Source organism: Pochonia chlamydosporia, chromosome 3 (assembly GCF_001653235.2).
Source record: "Pochonia chlamydosporia 170 chromosome 3, whole genome shotgun sequence".
NCBI lineage: Eukaryota > Fungi > Ascomycota > Sordariomycetes > Hypocreales > Clavicipitaceae > Pochonia > Pochonia chlamydosporia.
In genome coordinates this window covers 4,584,045-4,611,674 of record NC_035792.1, presented here as the reverse complement: position 1 = coordinate 4,611,674, position 27,630 = coordinate 4,584,045, and the positions used below count along the sequence as shown (strand labels likewise).

The following is a 27,630-nucleotide window of genomic DNA, read 5'->3' as shown; positions in this document are numbered from 1 at the left end:
GGATGTGTTACCCATTTCAATACCGACTGGGCGCGGAGCCCGGAGAGGATTTTCATTTGAGCTGAGCAACCCCTTCGGGTGAAGCTGTGTAGGGGGACGGCGCTCTCCATTTAGAAGCAGTGCTTGGTTGTATTCCGAAAGTGTGTTGTCCCAGCCAGAAATGCTTGTCCTGCCAGCATTACGTGTCCGATACTCCATACTTCTGTGCCAGAAGAAGAACAGCGATGGTCCCAGATAAGAGCTGTGCCTATTATCGGACCACTTATCAAGACAACCAGATGTGTGGCGTGCATGAGGTCGGCGGCTTGCTTACATGCCTCTGGTGCCCCGTTGCAGAGGGATAAATTATTCGTCGGCTCTTTGTTAAGATTTATGACATGAGACTGAGCCCATCTTTTGCAATCGACCATCCATGGCTCTCGCGGGGCGAGGAGAGTTGAAAATTGCCCGGTAGGATGCAATCTTAGCCCGAACAGGCCGACGAGGCTGGATGCCATTCCGCCCCGGAAAACGGAGTAAACTCCAGGAGCTTTGGATAAATTGGCAGGTATCATTCTGAGCCGTGAGACGGCACGGCTGACGACGGCGAGTCTTGTCCACCGACGGACGGACGGTCAAAGATTTGGGTTCACTGGGGCCATGGAACTTGAAGACTTGGCATTCGACGTCGACATCCAGTGCAGGAGATGACGATATTGCCTCCAGTCCCCATGGTCCTGACGCTACTTCAGACTGCTCCAGCAAAGGCAGTTGATCTTTCCACACAATGGTCCCAAGTCCCTCTCCTGTCGGTCTTGCTTGGTCGTTGGTGACGATTCTCCTGGGACCATGCCCCCTGTACTCCGTAACCAGTCTCAGGATCCAAAATATTCGCATAATTGCTCTGGCTGGTTGATATCATGATTAGCACTCGCTGCTAAAGGACGAAGCCCTGTGAACTGAGAACCAATCAGCCCAGCAAAGGCCGACACGACTGATGCTGCGCCCCACGCCATGGCTCATTGCTGGCGTATTGTGGAGAGGTAGAAGGGCAGAAAGGGCATGATAGAAAAAAAAATCTCACCTGAATGCCCACTCAGTCACCAGCTTTCGTTCCACATGGGCACACCACCAGGCGACCCTTCACGACTGGACGTGGTTGCTCGTCTTGGACCATTTCTTTGCCTTTCACCCCGTCCTATCCACCAGACCAGACGCTTTCGCCTTGGACAACATCGAACCCAGCCGACACCCAGGCAGCGCTTCAGATACCTGAAAGAGGGGGAGGGGTGGCCGGATGCAACCAGACCAGACCAGACCAAACCAGACGCCCATCAAGAATCAAAAATGGGTGTATCGGCACAGCGGTCCCCAGTCGCCGCCCCAGCCGGCCCCAGCCAAGCCACTGACTGGAAGTCCCCAAGCACAGGAGCCAAGAGGACAAGCCAAGGACGGCCAGGAGAGAAATCTGCACAGGTACCTCCGATGCCTCAGTACTTCCGTCACCCGTCCGTCCATTGCTGGCGGCTCCAGTTGCATTGGAGGGGTGGGTATCGATTCGAAGGGGCGTGTGATGAGATCAATACATTGTGAACCAGACTCTGTTCTTTCTCAACTCTGGTCAAAGTCTGGTCTGGTGTCTTCTAAAGTTGTCTGGTCACTCATGCCCCAGAGCCAAGACCGCTGCACACAGCCAAACATCCCCAGAGGCAGGTACGACTCCTGAAGAACCGACAAAGTACCATCCACCGCCAGAGATGGTCGCAGTTGCATCAATCATTCCCCCAGACGTCCTGCCCTGCGCCTTCCTTCTCACCCACAGTAGACTAGTAAAGTACCTGCCGTCTCTGCACCGAACCTCCAGTCACCATTCGTGCGGATGCCCCAGACGCAAACTGCCTTGGCCCGACCAGGCTTGACATGACTTGACATGACTTGCCCAGAATTTAATGTCAACTGGTTGACTTGACACTCCTTACGCGTGCGTACATGCCCAGTCACTGTCACTGATTCCATCTGGCAGGCCGCTTCAGCGACTCCATGTCACACACCCCCCCATTTCGCTCCCAAGTGGCGCCTCTGTTTTACCGCTCTGTGCGGGTGCCCCAGTGCACGCTCCCGCCTGTGGTTGCTTTGGTTTGAAGTTCCCCCAGAAGGGGTACTTGCGTGCTCGCACCAGTCATTGAGGCCAGACACCCTCCACAGTTCACGCCTGCGTTGTTCCGGCCAAACCCGCCCTTTTTAAACCATTCCCCCCCCTCGTCCCCCTCCTCCGAAAAAAGATTCCCCCGTTTCTTCCCACTCCAGACAAATTCGACTCGACATCTCGCAATCACTTTTTTTTTTTGCCATCTTGATAACCTCAACTTGAATTCTCCTCACAGTCCAGGTTAACAACAGGACTCACCAATCAAGCCTTCCTTTGCAACTGGACACAACAACTCGGTTCAATTTGTATCTGAAGGCCGTTGTGTTCAGACTTACACTTTTTTTTGGTCTGGTCCAACCACCTGGATCACATGCAACGGTCACAGTCTGCAGTTGACTTCACCAACTTGCTGAACCCGTCAGCCCTAGCTGATCACGACAACTCAAAATTTGAGAAGACTGACGCCGCAATGGCAAGCGCATCAGTCACTGTAATCAAGCCCAACGGGCCCCTGCCTGGTGCTCAGGCTTCAGAGACGACAAACGAGCTTCCTCGCCCTTATAAATGTCCCCTCTGTGACAAGGCTTTCCACCGCCTCGAGCACCAGACGAGACACATCCGCACTCACACAGGCGAGAAGCCTCATGCTTGCCAGTTCCCTGGGTGCAGCAAGAAGTTTTCTCGATCTGATGAGTTGACTCGCCATTCCAGAATCCACAACAACCCCAACTCGCGCCGTGGCAACAAGGGCCAGCATCACCAGCAGCATCACCAGCAGCACCACCAGCAGCACCACCACCAAGGACTACCTCCACACATGCACCCTGAGGGCATGATGGCTCCTCCTCCGGCACCCAAGACGATTCGCTCTGCTCCTACTTCGACTCTAGCGTCGCCCAACGTCTCACCTCCGCACTCCTTCGCGTCCTTTGCCCAGCATCCTCACCCACCACCCATGCACGCATACAACCGTGGTGGTGACATTTCCATGTTGGCCAAAGCCGCAACCCAAGTTGAGCGTGAGACTCTAGCTGCCCCTCCCAGCCATGGATCCCGACACTTTTATGGTCATGGCATGCATAGTTCTCGTGGTCACTCCAACGGCCTGTCCTCTTACCACATGGCTCGGTCTCACTCCAACGACGATCACGACGACCACTACAACGGTGCGATGCGCCATGCTAAGCGCTCAAGGCCAAACTCTCCCAACTCAACAGCACCCTCGTCACCCACGTTCTCACATGATTCTCTTTCACCTACCCCGGACCACACTCCCATCGCAACTCCTGCTCACTCGCCTCGCCTCAGACCCTTCTCAGGCTACGAGCTCCCTAGTATCCGGAATCTGTCTCTTCAGCACAACACGACTCCCGCTCTGGCTCCTATGGAGCCGCACCTGGATGCTCCGCAATTTCCTCCTCAGCTGAATCCTCCTCGTGGTAACGGAATGTCCCTTACGGACATCATCAGCCGCCCGGATGGTGCGCAGCGAAAACTCCCTGTTCCACAGGTTCCCAAGGTTGCTGTTCAGGACCTGCTCTCAGAGAATGGATACAGCAACAGTGGCAGAAGTTCTGCTGCTGGCAGCCTTGCTGGCGGCGATCTAATGGACCGCGTATAGGATACACGATGCGATCGTAACTTGCACGACATGATGACTTTGGGTTATAGAGGTATAGAAAGAGTAGGCGTTAACGGTTTACATTTGCTAGGGCTCTGGTCCCGTACGCAATCTCGAGAAGCCATTTGATTTTTTTTCTTTTTTCTTTTTGGTTGCAGCAAATGCAAAAAGGACGGACGGAATGACTATAGACATCACCACTTTTCCCATGGCGGATTCATATTCTTCAATTTGATATTCAAACAAAATAATTGGATTGCTGTGGACCTTTTTTTTTTTTTTTTTTGGTGCAGCTTTAGCTGTGTGAAGTGGAAGGGCAAATGTGCAGCAAGAGAGAATTCCAGAACCTGAGAAATATAGGGAACTACATTGACACTTCTATCAACTTTTTTTGTTGTTTATTCCTGGGAAATATGCTTTTCTCTTTCTCTTTCTTTCTGATCTATTTGTGAGAAGGTCTTTTAACATTTATATCGGCCCAAGGAGGGCTTCGGCTTGGAGTTGAAAGGGGCATAGATAAAATGGATGGGGGAATCGAGGCAAGAGCAGCCCGTGAGTGGGCAAGCCTCATGCAGTTTAATTAATATAATCTGGTGCTTAGCTCCTTTTTTCTCACTTAGGTACCTAGGTACTCAAAAGAACCTTTTCTTGCTTTCCTCGTCACAAAAGAGTCGCGTGCCATGACAACAAGCAAACCCCGATGGCGTTGGCAAAGCCCAAAAAGGCGACACATAGACAACAACTATGCAGGTAGGTTCATACGCCCCACCTCGCCATTGGCTTTGGCGCATGCCAAACAACTGCCCTCGACAAGCCCAAATGGTTCTCGAGGGATCAGTCCAGTTGACGTCTTCAGCTGTCAAGCTTTTGTTTTTGTTCACCAGAGGTCTGATCAATTTCTTTCTTTCTTCCTTCCTTCCTTTCTTTCTCTGCTGTCCCCACCTCATCCTTTGTGTCCGACTAACTCCTCCGTTTATAGCAAACAAGGTCCCGCACATCAGCCGCGTCTGGCAAATGCGTGGTCTGAGAGCCTATGGAAGCTAATGACTGGAATGATGGCAACAGAAAGAGGAGGCTTTACTCCCTGATCCAGGCAAAAACTTCCTTTAGGTTCACCCCGCAAAACTCTGATGGCCTGTGGAATATGGGGGAAGACACAAGAAGATATTCCCCGAGACTGGCCCGCATTTGACCCGGACAAGGGCAAAGTTTCACTCCTACTGTCACCAAGGTCCTACTAAGCCAAGGCATTTAGTCGGACCTTTCCCTCTCATTGCGGGAGGAATGAGACAAACGTTGATGTGGAGTGATGACTGATTTTACTGGCATAACGGCATGCTGTACCGGTCAAACCTACGAACAATAGCTGTGTTGAAAAAGAGGCGCAGCGCTGAACCGGCTAATATAACCACCTTGAATTTGGCTATGGAGAACTCCAAGCCGTCTGGTTTACCATTTAGCGATCACGTCAGCAGAAATGATGCGATACGTCCCAGAAACACCAGGACGAAGGCCATGCAGGCCACGCCTGAGCTTTGATCTATCCGTTGTCGGGTGCCAAACCAAATAAGCCACCGTCCAATAGCGGACATCCGGAACCTGTCCGCCTTCGCATCCTTGGTACCAAATTTGGGCATCTGGCTGCCAGCAATCTGATACAGTACGGAGTACCTGCCTGGACGTGGACAGGAAGGCCCGTCTGTGGGCAACAGCAGCCGTCACGGTCATGCTGTGAAAGGCGGCATTGGCTAGACCCTCACATTTCACCGCACATACGCTCCCCGAGACAGGTCTGTCTCTTCACCGCTCGAGGGAGGCAACAAATGAGGAAGCACCGTGACAAGTGTGTGTGTGGGAAGCCATGCTGTTCCGTCCCGCACTTACATGTGTGGGCGAAGGAAGCAATCTCCTGGTCAAGCCCGTTGCTCGGCGGTGCAGCCAAGGGGGATGAGGACGAGGAGGAAGCGTAGGAAGCATCGAGGATGGCGGTAAGGGATCGAAGGCTTGTCAGGATGCCGCCGCTTGTGCTTCGTGGCATTCAAGCCGTTGAGATCAACGACAATGATCAAGGCAAGTTCTCGTTGAAACGAAGCGCTGAAGCTCGCCATGGCAGGTCATCCCCAGTTCAATGTGAGTGAGCAAAAGTGACCAGGCTCAGGTCCTGACCCATGGGGAAATCTAGGCATGGAAGGTGGGGGCTGCACTTTTCTGCATGGGATGGGGGTACATGTACAGATTTGCTGCATAAAATCGCTGGCGTCTGGTTTGGTCTGGTCAGATCCGTGGGTGTCGCAACAGAAATCCAGCCTGGCCTTGGAGGGCAACATAACAAAACCTGGCAACCAGACACAAGTTGTCAATAGTGTAAGGGTACAGTACTGCACTGTACTGGGACATTACATTACTCTATGTACAGTACAGTACTTGGACGGCTGCAGAGTAGTGAGTTGGAAAAATTTTCACACTGCTCCTCGTTTAGCGACAAAGTTTCATCCGCTTGCAACGGGGATCCGGCACGAGAGGGGTCATCGCCTATCAATTGTATTGTTGACTTTTTATTCTTTGTCAGTGGCTTGACGAGGAGTGGATTTGGATGCATCTTGGTGGCGCTCGGTTACTGCACTGCATACCTTACTTGAGTACCAGGCAGGGCTGGTGTTGTGCCTACTTTTACACATGTACTCACATGAGCAAGGCTTGCAGGAGCAGCATAGTGCTCAGCAAGGATTTACGAGATTAGTTGATTTTATTAGGGTATTAATACGCTAACAGCACCAGGCTGCACAGGATTTATCGAGTTGGCGCGTTGCGCGGGAGAAGACACAAGCTGGAACAATCTGCCATAGCCGTTGATTTAAAAAAAGAGAGAAAAGAAATTAACGCCGCCGATAGCAGGAGGTCCAGTCAGGACCGGTCTCCCTGTGATCTTATTGGACCAGACGTCTGTGGTTGCAGCTCCAGACAGTTGCACTTCCAGTTCCGTCTGGTCTGGCCTGGTGCCAGTTCCAGTTCCAGTTCCGGGGTTTGCGGCACCTGGCAGATGGCAGCTGGCGATATGCAGTGGTCCCCATGTTTCTGTGCCGCAAATAAGCACATCATTTCCCCGTTCTGTCAACAGGATTTTGTGGGGGTGGGGTTATCTGAGTTATCTGGCAATCTGGCTCCAGTCAAGTCCATGTCGATTCCTCCATGTCCTGGCCAGATGAACCCAGCCCAGCCCAGCCCGGCCCAGCCCAGGCAGCCCCTGCCTGAGCCCGAGCCAGAGCTTGAGCCTGACCAGAGAGGTGCCTGGCCTGGTGCGAAGAGCCTGTCGTTTGACGCCTGTCACATCAAATGTTGGGTGAGGAAGTGCCTTCGAGTGGCTCACGCATTCAGCCAGCTTGTGCTGGCCCGACTTGTACGCGACAAGTGGCCCAATTGCTGGCCCCGTGTACCTACCTGCTTGGCTACACGCACAACACTCGCGGGTGCAATCAGATCAAAGGACCTGGTTCGTTTTCGTTGCCACCATCACCAAACATTTTACGCCGTGCGTGTTAGAGACGCGCGTACGAAGTACAGTATTTTACGGTTCCACCAGCGCGATACGGTTTAATGTTCTGTGCTCCCGCTGTGTGTTGCGCCTTGAGTCAGTCCGGGGAGAATCGGGACGACGACAAATTCCCAGACACACCCTCAGAGCTCCCAGAGCCGTGAAATTTAGGACGAAGAATAAAAAAAAAATAATGGCTCCAGCAGGAAAGCCTCCCACTTTCGTCATAGCAATAAATTAATGCGGAGAGACTCCACGGCGGCTTCGGAGCTGTACATGAAGGAATTTGACGCAATCTGGCCAAGGGACTACGAACAAGGCAAGGCACCCCGGCCAGTCGACAGCTCAACCGCCAATACCTGCCTTTTGCAGCAATATGATAGCAGTGGCAGGTACCTGATTCTGTTGCCTGTTCAGAACATTGGAAGTCTTTGTTCGCGGTGTTTGCGAACCACGACATATTGGACAAGGCGCCGTATTGTCCACACACTGGCGCAAGCTTTGCTGCCAAGGCATTGACCAATGAATTCATTGAGCCCGTTGATATCTGGCGCAGACAGGAATTATCCCGCTTCCACCACAGGAGTCAAGCCCTCTTCGACCTGAGGAAGCCGTTAGAAGCCGCTCACTCCCTGATGAAAAGCATCGTACGAGCCTTTCTCAAAGGGACCTTCTACAACTTCGACCTGCCTAGTCAACGTTGGACAAAATGCAGTTTACTCCTGTTGGGACACGTTGGAAGAAAAATTCTTCAGCATTGCCTTTATGCCGTGCAAGGCGCCCAGTTGCCTCATCAAGACGTGTTTTTGATGCGAAGCTGATGGGCCATAGGTCGCCTTTTTGCTACCCAAGAGGAACATTAAAGAGAAGAAAATCGCCAGTAGTACATCAGGTATGTACGGTATTGTATTTGATGGCGTAGTAACCACAGAGCAACAGGTTCCCCCGCATAATAACGTTGAACTTTGGCGCCGTTTTGATCATCTCCTTGTAGTCCTGATGTACCCATGACGCAGTACAACTTCGTATTACGTGCTCAAAGTTTTTCTACCAGACCAGTTTGCCTCGTTTCCATGTCCAATTATTTTTTGTCCAGTCCCAGGATACAGTATAACGGGGTGTCATAAAAATTGCAAGTAGGAAGGAGCTTTCCCATCGCCCCTGCATGCACAACGGAAACCAGCACGACATTTTGGCGCCAACCACCGCCACACGCAGTGTGAGCCGGGTTTGTCATGAGCACGAATTGAATTAAACTTCTCTCCAACGTCCCATTTCGTGGGCACTACAGATGCAATAGTGCTTACACCCGGAAAGGATACAATGTGAGCCTACTGGCATGTGAAATCAATACGAGGTACGTCTTTGTGAGGCACGCGCAGAATCTATGACGAAGATGAAGAAAAAAAAGGCGACCCAGGTACCTAATGCATTGCATTGATGCTTGCACGTTTATCGTTTTACCTTCTGCTTATACTTACGGACACAGGTTTGTACACCCAAGATTGACGATGAATCACCCCTCCAAGGAGAGATACTAATTACAAATTAGTCTCTACAGTGCCTTGCGTGACACTATTCAACTGATGGCCAGTCTGAAAGGCTGCCTGCGAACCGCTTGGGCAATTCCACCCGCTCAAGTACCCCCTCAGCAGCCATCAAGGTCGCTCAAGGCTGCCCCCCAAGGGTCAAAATTTTGGTGGCACGGCTCGCCGACGAAAGATCGTTTTGGTGGCTAGCAGGCTTTGTGGCCCTGTTACGTTGCACCTGCCAAGATCAGACGAGGAAGAGGGCCAACAGCCAAAAGAGCCAAACTATCGTAATGAGACTGGACGCCAATCGGTGCCGGGGTGTCGATCTATCAGGCACATCCAACCAGGCCTCACCGTGGCGCACCGAGAGGACCAGAAGGACAAAGATTCTCGGCGAGTGTCGGTGTTTGGGCTCGGCAGTGAGCCGGGATGCACCTTGTCAAGCCCTGTCACGACGCGGGTCCCTGAGCAAGCAAAATTTGCTCTACTCCGTAATCCTGCTGGTGTGCCTCTTCCCCACGTCGACATCATGGCTAGTTCATGGGCAACAAGGGCACAGGGCTAGCTGAGTCGTGGCCTTGCCTCACAAAATTACTCATGGCATTTGTGGATTTTTTTGAGATTTTTTTGAGATTTTTTTTTCCCTTGCTAATGGTGATGCTTTGTCTAATAGGCTGAGAAATGGACTTGCCCTCGGTGAATCACAGAGACGCCTTTTTGTGACAAAATTCACCGTAAATTCGGCCTCGGAACATGGGCCACCACCGGAAGCTTTTGTCGGAGGCATTGTTCGGAGATGGGACGATCCTGTCCCTTTGAGTCTTTGCAAAGACAATGGCTATTAAGTGGGGCGCCGACTGGCATGATCTGGCGCCTGTGATGGATGCTGGACGGCAGAGAGTCCTGACACCGGAGATCTCTTTAGTCAAAAATCTCCAAAAGCAGCAGGTGTAAAGACTCGGGTCTTGTGAAGGAGGCAAACTGTCTACTTCTAGGGACCAATGCCTACCAGTTATTCAGGGCACTAGGCGGCAGCGGACGGGCCGGATACCACCTGCTAAACACATACTTAGTCCTTCCGCAACTCTGATCGGCGCGCTAAATTATGCAATGGTGTCCTTTACTTTTGTGTTGAAACATCGATCTGATCATGACAAGAGGTGGGAGTTGCATTCATTGGACTTCAAAGTGGTCTGGTTCATTTCGATCGAATGACAAGATCTAATGCGATCATCCTGTCGGCATCGGGCGATATATTGGCTGTAGGCCGGGGTTGGAACCTGGGACCTGCCGTAGATGGCTACACGCCTGCACTGAAGCGGGCTTGTACATGGTGGAACGCAGCTCTGTTGAACCACTTGCTCTTCACGGACGCCTCGAGTCTCAAGGGGTCAAAGGTCCGGAAAACAGGGAGAAGGAAGCGAGAGGAGGAAGAGAAAAGGGGGAGCGGACCCCTTGCAGAGAGGGACAGGTTCCCAAAACAAGGACAGAAGTTGAACGATATGGCATGGTTGATGATAGTCAGTCCTGCACCGTAAGCAAGAATTTACCCTTGCCCTCTGACAATGATCGTCTTACAACAACCACCATTGCGGGTTGTCTACTGCGCACCAAGGGCGAAATGAACAACATCTGGGAACATGCAGACACGGAGAACCTGAACCTCAAGAACGTGCCAGCCCGGTCAAGCTTTTTGGAGATGGTTACATTGCAGCGCATGGTTGAACCCCAAGACATGGACACCATCTCAACGTTTCGGCCGGTCGTCTCGGACATGGCATCGTGCGGCAAGAGTTGAGAGGTTCTCAGGAGGAACATTGAAGACACGGATCCGTCCCTCCACTACATTCCTTTCATGCAGCCGGGTTTGCTGCAACGAAACGTTCTCCAACTTTTCTCTTCCTGCCGAGCGCGCATAATTTGCCTGCGGAGTGCTACTGACTGTTGCACCTTGGACCGCAGGAACGCAATATCAATGGCTTCATATGTTCTAGGATAAAAGCAAGGTGAGCGATTTCCACCATTGATGTCGAGTACATGCGGGGCAGAACTACCTAGGTAGTGAGACGCAATCCCCCCGAAAACACCGGCTGGGGACGTTGAGGGAAAGTTTCGATTCTGGAACCGCTTGATGAACCATTGCAGCGTTTCCTATAGCTTTAATGCATGTAAGTCCCGTCTCCGTGACACCATGGCCGATTGATAGTTGCTCCGAGCCGCAACATGTTGTAGTTGAGCATATGAAACGTACCAAGTGTATCTTGTAGTCTATATGCTAGCAGCAAGTCATCAGTTTCTCATGCTTGCCATACATCGCCCAGTAACGTTAGCAGATATCCTACAATAGGTTACACCTCAAGATCCATTTCACCCACTGAACTAATATCTCAAGATTCCAAACATAATCTTTGTAACATCCCCAGAAACAACCACAAAACACACCACCAAATCCCCCAACTCCGCCACAATATCCGCCTCTCACCCCGTAGTAAACACCTTCCCCTACCGTCTGGGAATAACATCCCACGCCGCAGGACCTTTTGTCCCCCAAATCCGGAACACCACTTTCCCCAAACTGTAAGCCTGACAAACTGCCCTCATAGCCACTTTGTGCAAACTCCAAAAGTCACGAGCACGGCTGTAAATGTTGGATAAAAAGCTGTTCGGAGATTTTCAGGGCCGTTGGTCCCGCTGCCTTGGCGGATGTGACTCTGTGCCGTGGACGCGGCAGTGGGAAGGTCTATGTGCGTGGCATCTTGGTGATTGTCTGTGAGAGGGTGGGCGCAGGGTACGTTGGATGGAGGGCATAAAGTTTGCGGTGGGTAGAGGGAAGTGGTATGCTGGAGGTGTTGGGGTGGTATTGGTGTTGTGGCTGTGGCGATGGTACTGTGAGGGTTTGGCCAATTGTGTTGTTGGGGAATGATGTTGGTGGTGATGGTGAGATGGGTTGTGTTGATGGGTTGTGGGAGTATGTGAATGGTGGCTTTGGATGGTGTTGTGCTGGAAGATGCGGATGTGACATTGGAGATACGTGATTACATTTTGTAGTTGATATTGGTGATGTATGAGGGTGGATATCTAGGTTATGGGGATGTATTTTATGGCTCGCTATAGTGATTGTTACAGCTTCACAAAGGGAGTATTGTTACAAACCCGGGCAATTGTGACATCTTACTTTTGAACACGCAATTCGCATTTGGAGTCTAGAGCCGACGCTGAAACATAAAACCACAGGCATGTTCGGATATCAAATCTTATAATCGAACCGCATACCGAGTACATAGTCTTGCTGTCGAATTGTGAGTCGTCTTATGGAAAATTCGGGTCCCGCTGTATACTACAAGCTAAATACTGCATGCTTTGCAAGTTCAAATATGTGAATTTCGTGTACGGCTGTTGTGTAATTCAGCCAGGGCGTTTGGATATCTGGGATATTTGGATTGCTCACAGGAAATGTCACCATGACCGTGGTTCTAAGTCTGGTCGTCTGGTGCCATTGCCAAATGTTGGGATGTCGATGCTGAGCCTTGAGTTTGGAGACGGACTAACTAACAATTCTCACGAAAACAGGGAAGTCCGGGGAGTTATGGCGCGCATTGACAGCACAGTAGGTCAAACAAAGTACTGATAATTGGGATCCAGAATTGAACAGGGCGCGAGAGACTTGATAGCGGAGATTCTAGTCCCGAGGAAATGTACTGATGAACAATTCTTCACGAGGGCAGGGAAAGCATCGTGATGCTTATTATATACTGGCGGATTTGCATCATGGGCAGTTAAGGGGCTGCTTCTCTTCACTTCGCTTCCGCGCCTGGGCGAATTCATTATTAATTGTGTGCTTGTAGTGAATGGGTTGTGCTTCAGGATGTGAATGGTTGTGAGTTAGCTATATGGAATAGAATAAATTGAACAAGACTTATTAATCGGTTTTATGTTTACCATTGCTATAAAATGCTTCTTGGGCTTTGGAAAGATTGTCAGATGTAAAAACACTTATAGCTATGTAGCAAATCTTGGCTGTTATTTGGAAGAAAGTTGACTTAAGATGAGAATTTGAAAGACAGCATTCAGCTGAATCACTCATAGGATTATTTGCTCCTGGTACATTTACTGTTTCCTTTCTACAACTCACGGTGAGCTGTCGTAGTCCTCAATATTAAGCATCATGAAGCTTAAGAGACCTAGATACAATGCCTTGATGCCCATCCAGACGACCATCCGTCCCGTTCGATATCCTATACATGAAACTCAGCTTAATTAAGCCTACAGACTCGCCGCAATATGACCATATGCCAATAAATAGTAATACACACAAAAGCAGGTATACATTTGCCTCTGCGTCCTAGTTCTCTTCCACTTGCCCATGTCACCACTTCACCCCAAAAAAGCTCAGGTGCTTCTTTCCTGAGCTCGACGCCGAGTCCGCGTTCTCGAGATAAATTCGTTCGTGACCCTTGACGTCAAGGAACAAATACTTGTATTCGAAGTCTGACTCGCCGCGTCGCCTGACCATGTGAAGCTGTGCCACGCCGTTTTGATTCGGGCCATCGACCTAGTATAGGTTAGTCTCCATGTCTAAATAGCAGGATATATTGTCCGATTACGTACATGAAAGTGCATCAAGAGGTGCTCATTCCCCTGTTGGTCAACACGCTCCGATGATCTGGGAAAGGGTCAATATCCGCCATGGGTTGGTTGAGAGGCTGTCAAACTTACGCGACGGGTCTTGCTCTCCTCCACTTGTTGGCAGTCTCTTCACCATGAGCAATGATCTTCTTTGCATCTCCTAACACTTCAACGCATCGGGGGTCTTTCTTGATTTTGTCGACGGCTCTGTTGAATTGACTGATTTTGCTGTCTGGCGCAAACACATCTGTCCACAGAAAATAGCCCACCGCGCCCTGTGTTATGTCAGAACGAAATTCCTCACCACCAGTGTTCATATTCTTGGTATGAAAAGCTCTTTACCGTAAGCGCCAGGCCAACCAGTACGAAGCCAAAGTTGAAAGTTTGTTGTGTGGCACGCGCAGTCTTTTCTCCTGCGGATAGCTCGCTCCACGGTACGTAACCGTCGTCGTTGAACGGCGTAACGCTTCGTCTTTTGGAACCCAGGGCTTCACTCGCACCTTGACCTCCCTGAGTTGCGTATGATCGATTCCGAAATGCGCATCGTAATGAAATCGGCGCGATGAGGCTCGTCGTGGGCCGGATGGCCAGGAGAGTCGTTGTGGCTGGCTTCATGCTTGCGGTTGAGCAGCTTCCATCGTACAGGCAATTGCCTGGTGACGAGTAGGTAGATGAGTTAATCGCAAAGCTCCAATAGGTCTTCGCTAGCTCTCTCACAAGCTGAAGTTTGTTGTAGTTGTCCTTCGAGCTGGTCAAGATGGCACATGCCTGAGATACCTTCGCTGGAAGCTGGGTCGGCAGAAAGTTGGATGTGGGGTCTGCATTCTAGCCCAATCAAGGTTAGCGTCTGCGATATGCCACTTTACCAAATGGCCCGCCCCTCGCATCACGTCTCCTGAACGACTTGTCCTGATCTCTAGCAACAATCGTGCGCATTGCCATCATCTGCGTGCCGTATTCGCCATCGGAAGCAGGCGGAATCAATCTGGTGAATACGATACTCTACACTTCTACGGACGAGCGACCGCGACACGCTCAAAACCGCCCAAAATGAGTGGCCTCGCAACCAAGCAGCAGTCACTCAAGATATTTGAGAAGCTCAAGTCGAAGCCTGCGAATAAGGTACACCCAAGGCCTATTGCTTCGTGTCGCGTGGAATTTCTGACTCTTTGTACCTAGATATGCTTTGACTGCGGTCAGAAGAACCCTACGTGGACTTCAGTACCGTTTGGCATCTACCTCTGTCTGGACTGCTCTTCCAACCACCGAAATCTAGGTGTCCACATCTCCTTTGTACGATCGACAAACTTGGACCGTATGTATACTGCATTTCCGTTTCAAGGAGCTCCTCTAACCACCGTTTACAGAATGGCAGTGGGATCAGTTGCGTCTGATGAAGGTGGGTGGCAACGAGTCTGCCACCAAGTTTTTCCAGCAAAATGGAGGAACAGCGGCATTGAACAGCAAAGACCCCAAGACAAAATATCAGTCCAATGCGGCCACCAAATATAAGGATGAACTGAAGCGACGAGCTGCCCGCGACGCTAAAGAGTTTGTTTTGGCCGAATGATTTGACACCTTCTCAGAGCTCCTCTAACAATTTTTCGCAGGCACCCCAATGAAGTCGTCATTACAGATAACGCCGATGATGGCTCGTCGACTCCTGCAGGAGAGCCTGATGATGATTTCTTCTCATCATGGGATAAGCCAGCCATCAAGCGACCTACACCTCCGACTTCCCGAACCGCCACACCTCCCGTCGTTGGCCGTACCCCATCGCCTTTCCTGAACGCTGGCAATGGCAAGGAAACATCTCGATCAACATCACCCCTCGCCAAGCCTGACTCTACCAGTGATTCTAAACCTGCTGCTAGCCGGATTACTACGTCAGCTGCTCTTCGCAAGACCACCGCAACCGGTGGACCCAAGAAGGTCAATGTTCTCGGCGCTAAAAGAACCCAGAAACTTGGTGCTAAGAAGGTGACTGGCGATGTGATCGACTTTGATGAAGCCGAGAAGAAAGCGAAGGAGGAGGCTGAGAGAATCGCTAAGCTGGGATACGACCCAGAGGCTGAAGACGAACCCGCCAAGGACGCTCCCGGTGCTGCTACTATTATGTCACCCACGCCTGTGAGCCCTCCTAGAACCAGCAGCAGCTCTCACACCCGACAGAAGTCGAATGCAGAAGTTGAAAGATTGGGTATGGGCGTTGCACGTCTTGGATTCGGCCAGGTCGGAGGAGCCAAGGCTGCCAGCCAGGCACCCAAGAAGAATGCAGGCGGCTTTGGGTCGGTCGGACCCGTCAAGGCATCCGAAGGCAAGTACACAATAATATCTAGTGTTGGGACATCACTCTAACTCGGCTACAGATGACTCCAACAACTACGCACGAAGCAAGTTCGGTGCCCAGAAGGGAATTTCATCCGATGAATACTTTGGCAAGGGCTCGTTCGATCCCAATGCCCAGGCCGAAGCCAAGACTCGACTACAAGGTTTCGAAGGCGCGTCGGCTATCTCGTCGAACGCCTACTTCGGACGACCAGAGGAGGATATCGAGGAAGATTATGGCGATCTGGAATCTGCTGCCAAGGACTTTGTCCGAAAGTTTGGCATCACTGCTAGTGACGACTTGGAAAACTTGACAAATGTTCTTGGTGAAGGAGCTACTCGCTTACAGGGTGCGATCCGCAACTACCTCGGTAGCTGAGTGCAATACGACCCACTCGGAGGATATGGTAAACAAGTCCATCATCACATCTCACATCTCACAGCATACCAGGTATACTTTCGGTAACCACGACCAGCGCGGGGAAGCAAAAGCTGAAGGTGGAATGAATTTACGCGGATCAGGGTAGAGTAGGACGGGGCTCAAAAAAGTAGTGTCCTAGAGGAAATGATCAAAGCAGCACGGGCGGGTTAGCTGCTGCAACTGCTAATGATGGCGTACTTGTGAAGTTAAATTGGCTGAAGTTGGTTAGCATGAATAGACGTTTTCCTTTTCTCAAGCTTCATCAAGATGAAAGCGTCAAAAAGATGAAAAATATTTCACTAGACGTAGCACCACTCGTGTGAACGCTCTTCGGGACAAGATTTACAATTTTTAACTTGAATTTTTGGAATTATGCAATGCGCATCAATATGCTGTATATACTCTACATGATCATGACAAAAGATACCATATGAAATTCATTCTTTTTACAGCTTAGCAATCATCTGGTTGCCCTTCTTGATCCAGGCAACGGCATCGTTGACAAACTCATCGACAACAGCCTTGGCAGACTTCTGCTCGTTGACAACAGCAGCGCACTTGCCCATCAGGTAAGGACGGAACTGCTCAAGAGGATCATCACCCTCATCATCGTCATCCTCGGCACCAGCATCGGCGGAGGCAGCGTTGCTGCTGTAGCTCTCGACGCCGCTGTGCTCGTTGGCCTCGCCGCCCATGAATCGCTCAAGATCAACCTCGTAGGGAATGGTGCCCTTGGCGGTGAGCTCCTTCATCTCCTGGATTCGGTTGGTCTCCCAGTCGTCAATGTAGGGGTTGTTGCGGACGCGCATGGGGCGACCAGTGAAGATGATGGTGCGGACGTTGTCGTCGTGGCCAGCAGTGCGGACAGCATCCTTGTGAGCCTTGGGGGCACCAGCCTCATCGGTGAGGATGAAGCGGGTTCCGACCCAGACGCCGCTGGCGCCCATCATGAGAGCAGAGGCGAGGAGCTGGCCGTTGTGAATACCACCGGCGGCAACGACCTGGACGGGACCTCCGGAGACGGGGGACTTGTGGCCCTTGACGGCATCGACAACAGCGGGAATCAGGACAGTGGTGGGGATGTCACCGGTGTGGCCACCGCCCTCACCACCCTGAGCGCAGATGATGTCGACTCCCAGTTCAAGACACTTCTTGACGTGCTTGACGTGACCAATCATGTTCATGTACAGGATGCCGGCCTTCTGGAGCTTCTGGACGACGTGCTTGGGGGGGACACCGACGGCAGAGACGAACAGCTTGGCGCCGGACTCGATGACAATGTCGACGAGCTCATCGAGCTTGCCCTTGGTGTAGTCGTAGCTGTGAGGGAAGCCATAGTTAGCAAGGTATTTTTGCTTTGGTGTTGCACCTTCGTCCGTGGGAGTTTCGCATGTGATTCCACACACACGACGGGGTCCAGCGGAGACATTTGGTCGGGAACTTGAGAGCAACTTACTTGGTCTTTCGGGCATTGCCACCGACCTGGGGAAGAAGCAAATCGACACCGAAGGGAGCGTTCTTGTCGGTCAGATACTCCTTGAGTTCAGAGATTTGCTCACGGAGCATGTCGGGGGTGTAGCCGACACCTCCAATGACTCCCATACCACCGGCATTGGTAACCGCAGCAGCCAGCTTAGGACCGGCAGCAACGTTCATACCAGCCAGCAGGATGGGGTGCTGGATCTTGAAAAGATCCGTGATGGGAGTGCGAATCTGCTCTGTTGTCGAAAAAAAGTTACACGGTCAGTTACCTTGCAGCATGTGAGAGCGCAGAACCATTCGGCCATGACGTTGGTGGCAAAGGCCGACGTTGCACAAAACATCTCGGATCAATCAAACTTACGAGGAGAGGCCATCTTGTCTGGTGCTGAAAGATGCGGGAAAGACGACAAATGTTTCAACGGTGGGAAAAGAAAAAAAGGGGTATCAAGAGTTGCAACAAGTTTTGAAAACCAGAGCACACGAAAAGATGGAGAGCTGTAGATTGAAATAAGAAAGATTGAAATAGCCGGCCAGCTTGTCTGTTCCCCGTCCTCACATGAGAACCACGGCCGGACACGACACTGCGGCCAAGGTCAAGTGGCCTAGAGTCCATTTTGGTGGATGATGTCAGGCAAACTGGCCAATGAGCGACCGGGCGCAGGTGAATTGTGCCGAGGCTCGTGAAAGGACGGATTGGCGCTAGTGCCGCGTCTGGTTTAGCGCGGAATTGTGCGCTGGTAGACTCTGGGGAAAGATGCCGAGGAAGCTGGATGAGAAGGGGGATTGATGAGTGTCGGGCGTCGCGGGGCAAGCACTTTGTCCGTCGGAGGGGCCAAGACACGCGGAGAGGTGGCTTCATGGGGAAAGGCTCAAGGGAATGGTGCCTGTATGGGTGATGGGTGGTGATTATTGAGCATTTGGGGGTTGAGAGCCGATGGTGGCCTTATGCCGTGGAAACTACGCGGAAGACCACAACTGGATCGTGCAGTTGGTGTGAGAGGTGGGTTATGCTAATGGATAATGTATGAACACCACAGTCTGACATGTATGGTAAGAGAGTCAATTGATTCTTGGCCGATGGGTGAATGCTGGCCAAGAAGTGACGACATGCTCGTGGATATCTATTTGCCTTCGCTTGCGCCTTCCCGTTCTCCCGTCCTTGTGTAGGGTAACTACCTCCCATCATGATCATTCCGGCACAGTCAACTCAACAGCTCGGCCGAGCCGAACTATTGCAGATCCCTTTACCGATAGCCATAACCTGCCTGCACCTTGACGGGGCCGTTGTTCATGGCCGGGGCGGCGTCACATTCGGATCTGAACCACGTTGACATCGGAGACCAATGCCAATGCCAACGCAAGTGCCCAACGCCAATGCCACTCACTCCATGTCGATCCATGTTCGAAAGGCGGACGGAGCCGGCAATTCCTTGCGCCGCAACGCCGCGCCAAATTTCAACCACCAAACAACACGTCCACCTCCGTTAGCTACGGAGCGACCACACACTCGCCGTCTTGGTCGTCATTGGCTAAAACCTAGCGTTGCTTTCCATCCTTGGTAAGAAGGAAGCTCTGGTTGCATACAGCTGGAATGGCACCATCACCATCTGGTGTTGCCGTTTTGCGTGCGCTACGGACCAGTCGAGGGCAACGACAAGCGCGAACCACACGCCGGGTTATCTCAACATCACGACCTGGAGCCTGGACACTTCCACAACCATCACCTCGAATCTCATCGCGTGGGCGTTCCACTTTGAAACAACAATTGCCATGGCTGGTGCTCAACAATTGCTGGGGCCGACCCTATTCCGGCTGTGGCTGTCATGGCGGCAACCGCAAGAAGAAAGCATATATTGCCCTCGGAAGCAACATGGGTGATCGAGTGGCTGAGATAGAAAGGGCATGTCGCGAGATGGATCGTCGGGGAATTCGAGTAACGAGGACGAGCAGTTTGTGGGAGACAGAGCCCATGTATGTCTTGGATCAGGATCCTTTCTTGAATGGCGCCTGTGAGGTGAGTGTGTCGGTTATCCGGTTGTCTCCATGTCAGAGACGTATCCAACCAGAGAAGTTTACTGACTGCTTACAACGACAGGTGGAAACAGATCTTGAGCCCCTCACGTTGCTTGATCAGCTGCAAGCAATAGAAAACGATATGGGTCGCCATAAAGTCATTGATAAGGGTCCTCGTAATATTGACTTGGATATCCTGTTGTATGGTGATGAGACTGTGAACCATGAGCGCCTCAATGTGCCTCATATTGGTATTCCAGAGCGCGAATTTGTTCTCCGGCCTTTGTCAGAGTAAGCACGCGCTGTTCTTATCCTGAAGCACTGACAGTTGTCCAAATCTAACGACACGGACGACAGGCTGATACCATCAAAATCGCTTTATCCATCGAAACCATGGAAAGTTGTTCAGGATTACTTAAACGAGCTTCGTCAAGGAGAACCTCTCTCGTCCATGACACCTCTTAGAGGTGTTTCTCACACTCTCACGCCTCTTCTTCACAACAGGAAGACTCAGGTCATGGCTATCTTAAACCTGACTCCGGATTCCTTCTCAGATGGCGGCAAGAATGATTTGACAAACCTCCGTGACACTGTGCTACGTCACATTCGCGATGGAGCTACCATACTTGATGTCGGGGGCCAATCTACAGCTCCTGGTCGGCCCGAAGTCACTGCCCAAGAAGAAGCGTCCCGGGTGGTCCCAGCCATTGAGCTGATCCGATCTCTGCCAGAAGCATGCAATATCGCCATCAGCGTGGATACGTATCGGGCTTTTGTGGCTGAAAAAGCCATCGCGTCCGGCGCCGATATAATCAATGACGTTTCAGCTGGGCTGCTTGACCCAGACATGTTCTCGACTGTCGCACGTCTTGGTAAAACCATCTGCCTGATGCACATGCGCGGTACTCCGCAAACTATGATGGACCTCACAAGTTATGAGGGTGGCTTGATCCCGACAATAGCCTCGGAACTTCTCCAGCGCATTTCAGCAGCTGAAGCTGCTGGCATTCGACGGTGGCGCATCATTCTAGATCCCGGGATAGGCTTTGCAAAGACGGCTGATCAGAACCTGGAGCTGCTGAGATGCTTGGACGAACTGAGGGCCTGGCCCGGCCTTGGCGGTTTGCCATGGCTAGTAGGCTCCAGCCGCAAGAGCTTTATCGGCAAGGTTACAGGGTCAGAAGAGCCGTCGAACAGAATCTGGGGCACAGCAGCCACTATGGCAGCGGCAGTGCAAGGGGGAGCAGATATGGTTCGCGTGCATGACGTCTCAGAAATGGCAAAGGTAACAGCCATGGCGGATGCAATCTGGAGACCCTCTTGAGGGGCGGATACGCACCACGACGCATGCTCCTGCGTGAATAGTCTGTTTACTTCGTCAGCCACTGATTCCAGCGATCCGGAGAAAGCAAAAATGCGCCAGAGCACAGCGCCGAACGGGGGTTCGGCAGCACCGCAAGTCTCTCCAAGTACCTCGACTTTGCTACAGGCATGCCAAGAAAATGAAATCCGATGGACTCCTTGTCGCAAATTGAGGATACGGCCGAGAGGCATCCCCGAACGCAAGAAGACCCGAGAGCAAGGCTTCTGTTTTAGCCCCCCCCCCCGGCTGTGTCGTGTGTCCGCACTTTTGCCTTTCTCAATAAGCTGACCCCTTAGCGGGGGGTGGATGGATGCATTTATCTCACCGGTTTAATAAGATATGTATCCAACCCTGCCCTTGTTCACTATTGATTTTGTCAGTCACCATCCAGTTCAGGCAACAGCGTAGCACTGTGAAAGAAAAATAAAGAAGATGCGATGACATGGCGGCGACCCTGGAATGATTTCTTTCGCGTCTGGCTGCATCGAACACGCACAGGCGATCACCGGTGAAGGTCCGCATGAGCCTCTCCCGTTTATTTTGACAGGTCACCTCCAACCTAGCCAAGCATGTAATTTCTCTTTTAACAGCCGAGATCCACTTTCGGCCGTTGGGCTTGAGCCAATTTGCTGCAAAGGACAGCCTCCCTCCTGCACGGAGCAATGTCCTGGACTGCACGGAATACATGGCTGTAATCAATCAATATATCACGAGCGACATTTTTTTTATACCTTGTCTTTTGTCTAACGGTGCATATCCCAGGGTTGTTCAACATGCGAACTTGTTTTGCCCATACATCAACGTCAGCTGAAACATCACGGACAAGTGTCAAGCAGGGAATCGGCCAAGTGACTGCATACCGCCGACACGTGGTGGAAATTGACAAGCAGGATGAGCATCATGATATGCTACGTGGTGAGCGGGATTTTGGTAGTTGTCCTTTCACAACGAAACAAACAACCCTGTCCCGCTCAGGGTTTCTTTGAAGATCGGATGCGTGATGGAACTCAGGACGACGGCTGCGACAAACAACATTACGATGAAAGCAAACTGAGCAGGTTTCCTTTGGTCCCTGATAATTTTACGTTGCTTTCTTCATCGATTCGGGAGCGGCGCCAACTGGTGTCATGCTGTGAAACTTGAGATGAGGTACTGTATGTATCAGCATATCCGGTAGGGCTGAGACCTTTCAAACCTGTGCTCCCTGAAGGAGACGGATAGGAGAAAAAAGATGACGATCGCCCGTGCGAGGTGATCATCTACCCAGACGCCCAGATGCGTGCTCCGTACGTGGGACGAGATCGTGCTTGCGTGAGAGAGAGAGACTGAGAGCGACCGAGAAGTAGCTAGATGGAGAGACAGAAGAGGGACACATTCCCGCAAACAGGGCCGTTGCGCGACCCTTGCGCACATCTGACGGCTGAGAAATGATTAGGAGGAAGGGAAGCTCACGTCACACACAAGAAATCTGGCCCAACGTCCCGCACAGACTCGAGACTTTTTGCTCAATTTCGACGGATCAATACCTTGACTCGGGGAGGCACCCAGGGTCCAAAGCACCATAATACATGGAAACCAAATCATATCAGCAAGGTCATTCAGAAAGCCTTGTCCGGGAAACTCATGCCTCTCAATGGCTGATCCTGGCGGCTATTACGACTCTCCGGTTTGACAAGAAACCCCTGCCGCAACATTAAAAACGACCTGTCATGGGCGGGATGGAGCCCACCCTCCCGCCTTTTTTCGTTGCCAGGACTCGGGAAACACTCGCCTCACTTCCGGCCGCTGTATCTTGGACCTAGCATCTCCGTCCAGGCAGTAAGACCCTTCACGCCATCAGCACCATGAGATAAGCCTCAAACCCTATTCGAGATCTCACACCTCCATTTCAGTTTTCTGTGTCGTGACCGTGTCTTCTGGTTGGATTCTGCCTTCTGGTTTGGCGGCGAAAGAGACCCGTTGCATCACACTTGGAATGACCATGTTCCGGATGGACTGCCCGTCACAGAGACAGACCCATTTTCGATTGCAGCCTCTCTCTTTCTTTCCATGCCTGATCCACTGCCTTCCGCGTCTCGGTCATTGACCGGACGAAATTTCGTTCTGTCCTGTGTCAGCCACTTCATCTACAGATGCTGCATTTCTATGTGAGGCCGCAAAATACGTACGTATGCAAGAGACTCTGTCAGACAAACCATTTTGTTCCAGGTGTGGCTAGCCCAGCGCTCGGTCAAGAAGTGCCTTAGAGACATTCCGACTTCCAATTTCAGAAAAATGGGTGTTCGGTCAGGCGCATCTTGTCCTACTACGGAGTATGGAGTACTCCGTGCAGAGTACGGAGTACACTGACTGGCATTGATGGGATGAACCGGCATTGGCGCCTGCCAGTTACATGTACTAATGTAGCCAGGGAAATACATGCTGAATCTGGAGTGAGCTGCATGGGCTAAGTGAAGTTTGGTATGTTGGCGACGCTGCCCTAGCCGGAGACTTTCAGTCAACTGATGCACACTCTTACCCAACTTCCAGGCTGTTGGGTTCACCCTGACGTCTGATTTTTTTGCAGGATTGCATCGTGATCTAAAGAGGGTCATCCCGTATGGAGCATACACTAGAACGATGAACTGCAGGAAGAATGGAGCAACAGGTGCTATGCCATGCCAGATTGCTGTCTGCCCCTCGTCATGGTTTTGTCGCACAAGGCCGTACGGCACATCCGAAGGGGGGAGTGAATTAAGGTTTCTCACAGCAACCAACACCTCCTACGAGACGGATCGAGCCTCTTTGGTTCTAAACTATCCAACTAGGATCCACAATGGCTTTGTCATTTCACATCCAACGACATTGCTTCGAATATTGTTGGTCAGAAACAAGGCCACGAGAAGGCTCCTTTTTTTTTTAGATTTTGTACAGATTACGGAGTCCCAGCCACTCTTACGATACGCACCGTCTCTCTCCTCTTGTTCGGACCCGGCTGCTTGCATGGGTGATTGGGCTTTTAGGGGGCAGTTTAGTGAATGGTGGTGGTCTGGACCACTCTGGCCGAGGAGTTGTTGGTGTCTTCATCTCTCCTCTTATCCCAACAGGTGGCCCAACTGGAATGGGCCAAAGTGTCCAATTTTCGCTTTCAATGGATGGGTTACAAGGTTACAGTGACCAAAAAAAGAATGGAGACTGACAAAAGAGACAAGGTTCCCGCGACCTGTCAGGATGGAGGGATGTGGGATGGGGGCCAACGAGGCCTGGAACTGGGCGTGGCCCTCCATCATGCTTTTCTTTCAAACGCCATTGACGAATGCACATGATCATGAAAGGAGACAAAGACGGTTACGAATTGCTTATCAATGACGCCAAAGAAACAGATTACTGGAAGAAAAGGGCAACAAGGCAAAGGAAAAGGGACAAAATGACAAAAAGGGCTAAAACACTAAAACACTAAAACATCATATTCGAGCACAAGCATGACCAATTCCGTTCACATGGCACCTGCGAATTGCTCAACTGGCGGGGCCAGTTGAGCAGCCACACCATCCCCTGCTTTTCGCATGCTTCCCCCAAGTTGCCCTGGTTTTTTTACATTCTTTTTGCTGGTTCGTTGCTACATGTACTCCGTATGTGAACTAAGAAACACCCTGGTGTTATTTTTTTCCTTGCTGCCAAGCTCCAACCAAAGAGAAGCAAGAGCAGAATAAATCAAAAGAAGCTCTTTGATGTCGTTCACGCCGGATGTTATGCCCGCCCGTGCCTATTATTGGAGACAATGTCTCGGAAAGCATGCGCAGATTGTTTAATAGGGAAAGAAAAAGCAAAAAAAAAAAAAAACAAAAACAGAAGAAGAGGTGAATGCTGAAAAGATTTATGAAAATAAACCAAGGAAAACGGTGGCATAGGAAAATTAACTAGCAACTTTCAAGGATGGTAAGGTAGAAACGCGGGTATTCATAATACAGAAAAAAAACTTGATAGAAAGACAAAAAAGAAAATATCCCAGTTCACATAACACCCATCTCGCCTGACGTTTAACCCAACCTCTCGTTTCCAAGCATATCTTTCCATCCCATCTCATCCCATCCCCTTGTTGATCCGCATCAGGGATGCAGTCCAGTCCAGCACAAGCCTGTTCCGATCCCCCACACCGCCATCAAGTTTCATACAAAAATTTCACCCTTTTTTTTTTTTTTCTTTCCCTTGCTCTTGTAGTACGGAAAACCTTCTGTCACCCAGATCCTGCGACCGGACTCATTCCCTCAAGGCAAAATCCATGCAAACAATACCCGTCCTTTTCTCCACTTATGCTGCGAGTGATGTCGTTTCCCAGAGGTGTGGTGTTCCCATCCAAGCGCCTCTCCTCCGCTCTTCCCCCCTTCCCAGTCCCAAAATACACAAGAGTATCCCAGCTGTACCGAATCAAACAAGAATGTTTATGCCAATTAATCCATGCCTGAAACTTTACTCATTCGAGTTTTATTAGTGTGGCCCCCGGGGACGGTCCTTCTAAGAGTCTTTGTCCACCCCTTTTTGTCCTAGGTAAAATGCACCCTCACTCCTTTTTGGCCCCAACGTGTGAGATGGTGTTGGTTGGTTCCGTAGCGTCTTCTTTTTTTCAAAAGCATATGCATGCCGGGCCAAGGCTGGGGGGAGGGCATCTGAACAAGATCAAGACCAAAAAAAGCATTCGCCTTTCTCTCATCTTGGCTAGCGCCGTTTCCGTAATAGGACTATTCGCTTGTTGTGTCTGGTGCCTCTTTTTTTTTTGTGGTCTCTCTAAAGTGCCCCCAGTCCGGTTGGAGTTACAATAGACGGGTAGAAGCCACCGGGACTGGGCCGGCTATCAAAACGTTCTCGGTGGTGATCGTCGGCCCGTGCTCCCCCACTGAAAGGACTGGGCAGCATGTTGAAATCGAACTCGGGCTTGACCTTTCGGTCGTTGGTGGCGTTGTTGGGGAGATTTGAATGCAACGTGTCGGTGCCATTTCTGTGACCAAACAAGTCCACCCGGTCGTTGTGGTTTTCATACGACGAGGATGACCCTGCTCCCCCGGTATAGTAAGAATATGCCTTGTTAGAAGGCCGGTCGTCATTCGAAGAAAATATGCTCTCTGGGGACATTTCTTGGTGCCTGACGTTGTTGTAATTGGTGCCACGACTGTCGTATCCGGAGTTGTAGCCTCCAAGGCCAGCTCCAGCCATACCAGAGCCGTTGCCAAAATCCCCCATTGGGCCCATTCCTCGGAATCCTCCGCTGCCAGAAGCACCTCCTGTGCCGTTTCCCTGGCTGTTGCGTCGTTCGTTTTGATAATGGCCTGGCGACCTGCCCCGAACAATCATCTTCGCCGACTTCCGAAATGCCACCTTGACGAACTGCTCACTGCCTTGAGTTCCAACGTCTGCCCATAATTCGACCACTAGATGATAGTACTGTTGCGCTGCCCTTCTCTTTCCATTGTTCTGTGTCGCCTGTTTGAATTGGATACGCTCAAACGTGTGTTCGGTTGGCACCTGTTGGCCAACGGTTGGCTGAGCCCCGAATCCGTCCGCGTAGAGGCTTCTGGAGCTTGAAAGGCCTGAGCCATCCCCGTATAAGTTAAGCGAAGTAGTATGTGGAGTTGCGCTCGTCTTGGGCGCAATAAGAGTCTTGTTTGGTTTGGATATTGGCCCCTTGTCTCTCTTTGGCGTATGCTGGACGAGTTCAATGCTGTGTTGCTCATTGTCCGCAACTACAGCCGAAATGCACATGGCAAATCCGTAAACTTGAAAAGTTTGCGTTGTGCTTGTTCCAGACATGGGCGTCGGCGTGAATTGAATTCCGGCCCCAGGATAACTGGGACTGAGGCTGAAGGAGCAAATGCAGGCCAGATAGTTCCGCCTGTAGCAGGTCCACTCGCGGTCTGAGGACAGGAACGGTCCCTTGTCGATGACGCCTGAAATGTCTGGCTTGATGGTTGTCATGTTTGGGTCAATATACTGCAAGGTTCCCAGCATTTCCATCGGGAGAAGTGGCGGAACTTCGTTCTGAGCTCCCGCTCTGTGCGTGTACTGGTGCGAATCCATCCTTGTGGCAGGAGGCGTGTAGGCCGTCAACGGGTTTTGTGAACCAGCTAGCTGTTGTCTTCTTGAATCCGGGAAGGACGGTGATCGCGCAAATTGGTCTGACACTCGCCTATACGGTGCGACTGAGTTGGGAAACTGATCTCGAGAGTTGATATGAGGGCCCAGATGGGGCAGGGTTGTACGGTGATTGTGAAGATGAACATGTGCCATGCCAGTCGATGGTGTAGTGCTGTGAGATCGTTAGAGTTGACAACTTGCCGAGAGCCTTTTCTCTTTCTCTCTGCTCCTTTGATCTCGCGTTTTTGATGTTGGTTGAGAGTCATGGCCCGGGCTACCTACTTTGAATTCAGACGCAACCTGCCATCTGGTGTAAAAATTGACCCGCTGGCGGGATAGAAGCCGCCAGAGTCGTGGGTGTAGTTCGAACCTGTGCCCAAGCCGTTATTTGGGTGGAAGAGGCTCAGAAGAGGCGAAGTTTCAGGAGCATCTATTGTGAGCGACGAAGTGCCGCTGTCCTGATTGTATCTATCCAT

The 27,630-nt window shown here is 51.2% G+C and overlaps 9 protein-coding genes across 9 annotated transcripts; 4 read left to right on the top strand and 5 right to left on the bottom strand.

The window, feature by feature from the left end:
- Window positions 1-363: 363 nt before the first annotated feature.
- VFPPC_17641 (hypothetical protein) lies at window positions 364-876 on the bottom strand (the record flags this gene model as incomplete). The annotated part of the gene is made up of 1 exon (XM_022429333.1): window positions 364-876. The coding sequence occupies one exon, from the start codon at window positions 874-876 to the stop codon at window positions 364-366; it is 513 nt and encodes a 170-aa protein (XP_022285629.1).
- A 1,622-nt stretch (window positions 877-2,498) lies between these two features.
- Window positions 2,499-3,749, top strand: VFPPC_05208 (DNA-binding protein creA; the record flags this gene model as incomplete). Its single annotated transcript, XM_018284438.1, has 1 exon — window positions 2,499-3,749. One exon carries the CDS (start codon window positions 2,499-2,501, stop codon window positions 3,747-3,749), a length of 1,251 nt encoding a protein of 416 aa, XP_018145930.1.
- Window positions 3,750-4,381: 632 nt separating this feature from the next.
- On the bottom strand, window positions 4,382-4,747 carry VFPPC_17642 (hypothetical protein; the record flags this gene model as incomplete). Its single annotated transcript, XM_022429334.1, has 1 exon — window positions 4,382-4,747. The coding sequence occupies one exon, from the start codon at window positions 4,745-4,747 to the stop codon at window positions 4,382-4,384; it is 366 nt and encodes a 121-aa protein (XP_022285628.1).
- A 4,900-nt stretch (window positions 4,748-9,647) lies between these two features.
- Window positions 9,648-10,351, top strand: VFPPC_15915 (hypothetical protein; the record flags this gene model as incomplete). The annotated part of the gene is made up of 3 exons (XM_018293668.1): window positions 9,648-9,706; window positions 9,756-9,855; window positions 9,974-10,351. 3 exons carry the CDS (start codon window positions 9,648-9,650, stop codon window positions 10,349-10,351), a joined length of 537 nt encoding a protein of 178 aa, XP_018145929.1.
- A 2,828-nt stretch (window positions 10,352-13,179) lies between these two features.
- Window positions 13,180-14,054, bottom strand: VFPPC_13784 (import inner membrane translocase subunit tim-21; the record flags this gene model as incomplete). The annotated part of the gene is made up of 4 exons (XM_018291556.1): window positions 13,180-13,365; window positions 13,422-13,476; window positions 13,530-13,714; window positions 13,782-14,054. 4 exons carry the CDS (start codon window positions 14,052-14,054, stop codon window positions 13,180-13,182), a joined length of 699 nt encoding a protein of 232 aa, XP_018145928.1.
- Window positions 14,055-14,489: 435 nt separating this feature from the next.
- Window positions 14,490-16,146, top strand: VFPPC_13783 (arf gtpase-activating protein; the record flags this gene model as incomplete). Its single annotated transcript, XM_018291555.1, has 5 exons — window positions 14,490-14,561; window positions 14,619-14,754; window positions 14,807-14,990; window positions 15,050-15,760; window positions 15,834-16,146. 5 exons carry the CDS (start codon window positions 14,490-14,492, stop codon window positions 16,144-16,146), a joined length of 1,416 nt encoding a protein of 471 aa, XP_018145927.1.
- A 488-nt stretch (window positions 16,147-16,634) lies between these two features.
- On the bottom strand, window positions 16,635-18,044 carry VFPPC_05206 (oxidoreductase; the record flags this gene model as incomplete). The annotated part of the gene is made up of 3 exons (XM_018284437.1): window positions 16,635-17,508; window positions 17,645-17,906; window positions 18,032-18,044. 3 exons carry the CDS (start codon window positions 18,042-18,044, stop codon window positions 16,635-16,637), a joined length of 1,149 nt encoding a protein of 382 aa, XP_018145926.1.
- Window positions 18,045-19,540: 1,496 nt separating this feature from the next.
- Window positions 19,541-21,007, top strand: VFPPC_13782 (folic acid synthesis protein; the record flags this gene model as incomplete). Its single annotated transcript, XM_018291554.1, has 3 exons — window positions 19,541-19,684; window positions 19,766-19,974; window positions 20,041-21,007. The coding sequence occupies 3 exons, from the start codon at window positions 19,541-19,543 to the stop codon at window positions 21,005-21,007; spliced, it is 1,320 nt and encodes a 439-aa protein (XP_018145925.1).
- A 4,803-nt stretch (window positions 21,008-25,810) lies between these two features.
- On the bottom strand, window positions 25,811-27,630 carry VFPPC_05205 (NDT80 / PhoG like DNA-binding family protein; the record flags this gene model as incomplete). The annotated part of the gene is made up of 2 exons (XM_018284436.1): window positions 25,811-27,326; window positions 27,437-27,630. The coding sequence occupies 2 exons, from the start codon at window positions 27,628-27,630 to the stop codon at window positions 25,811-25,813; spliced, it is 1,710 nt and encodes a 569-aa protein (XP_018145924.1).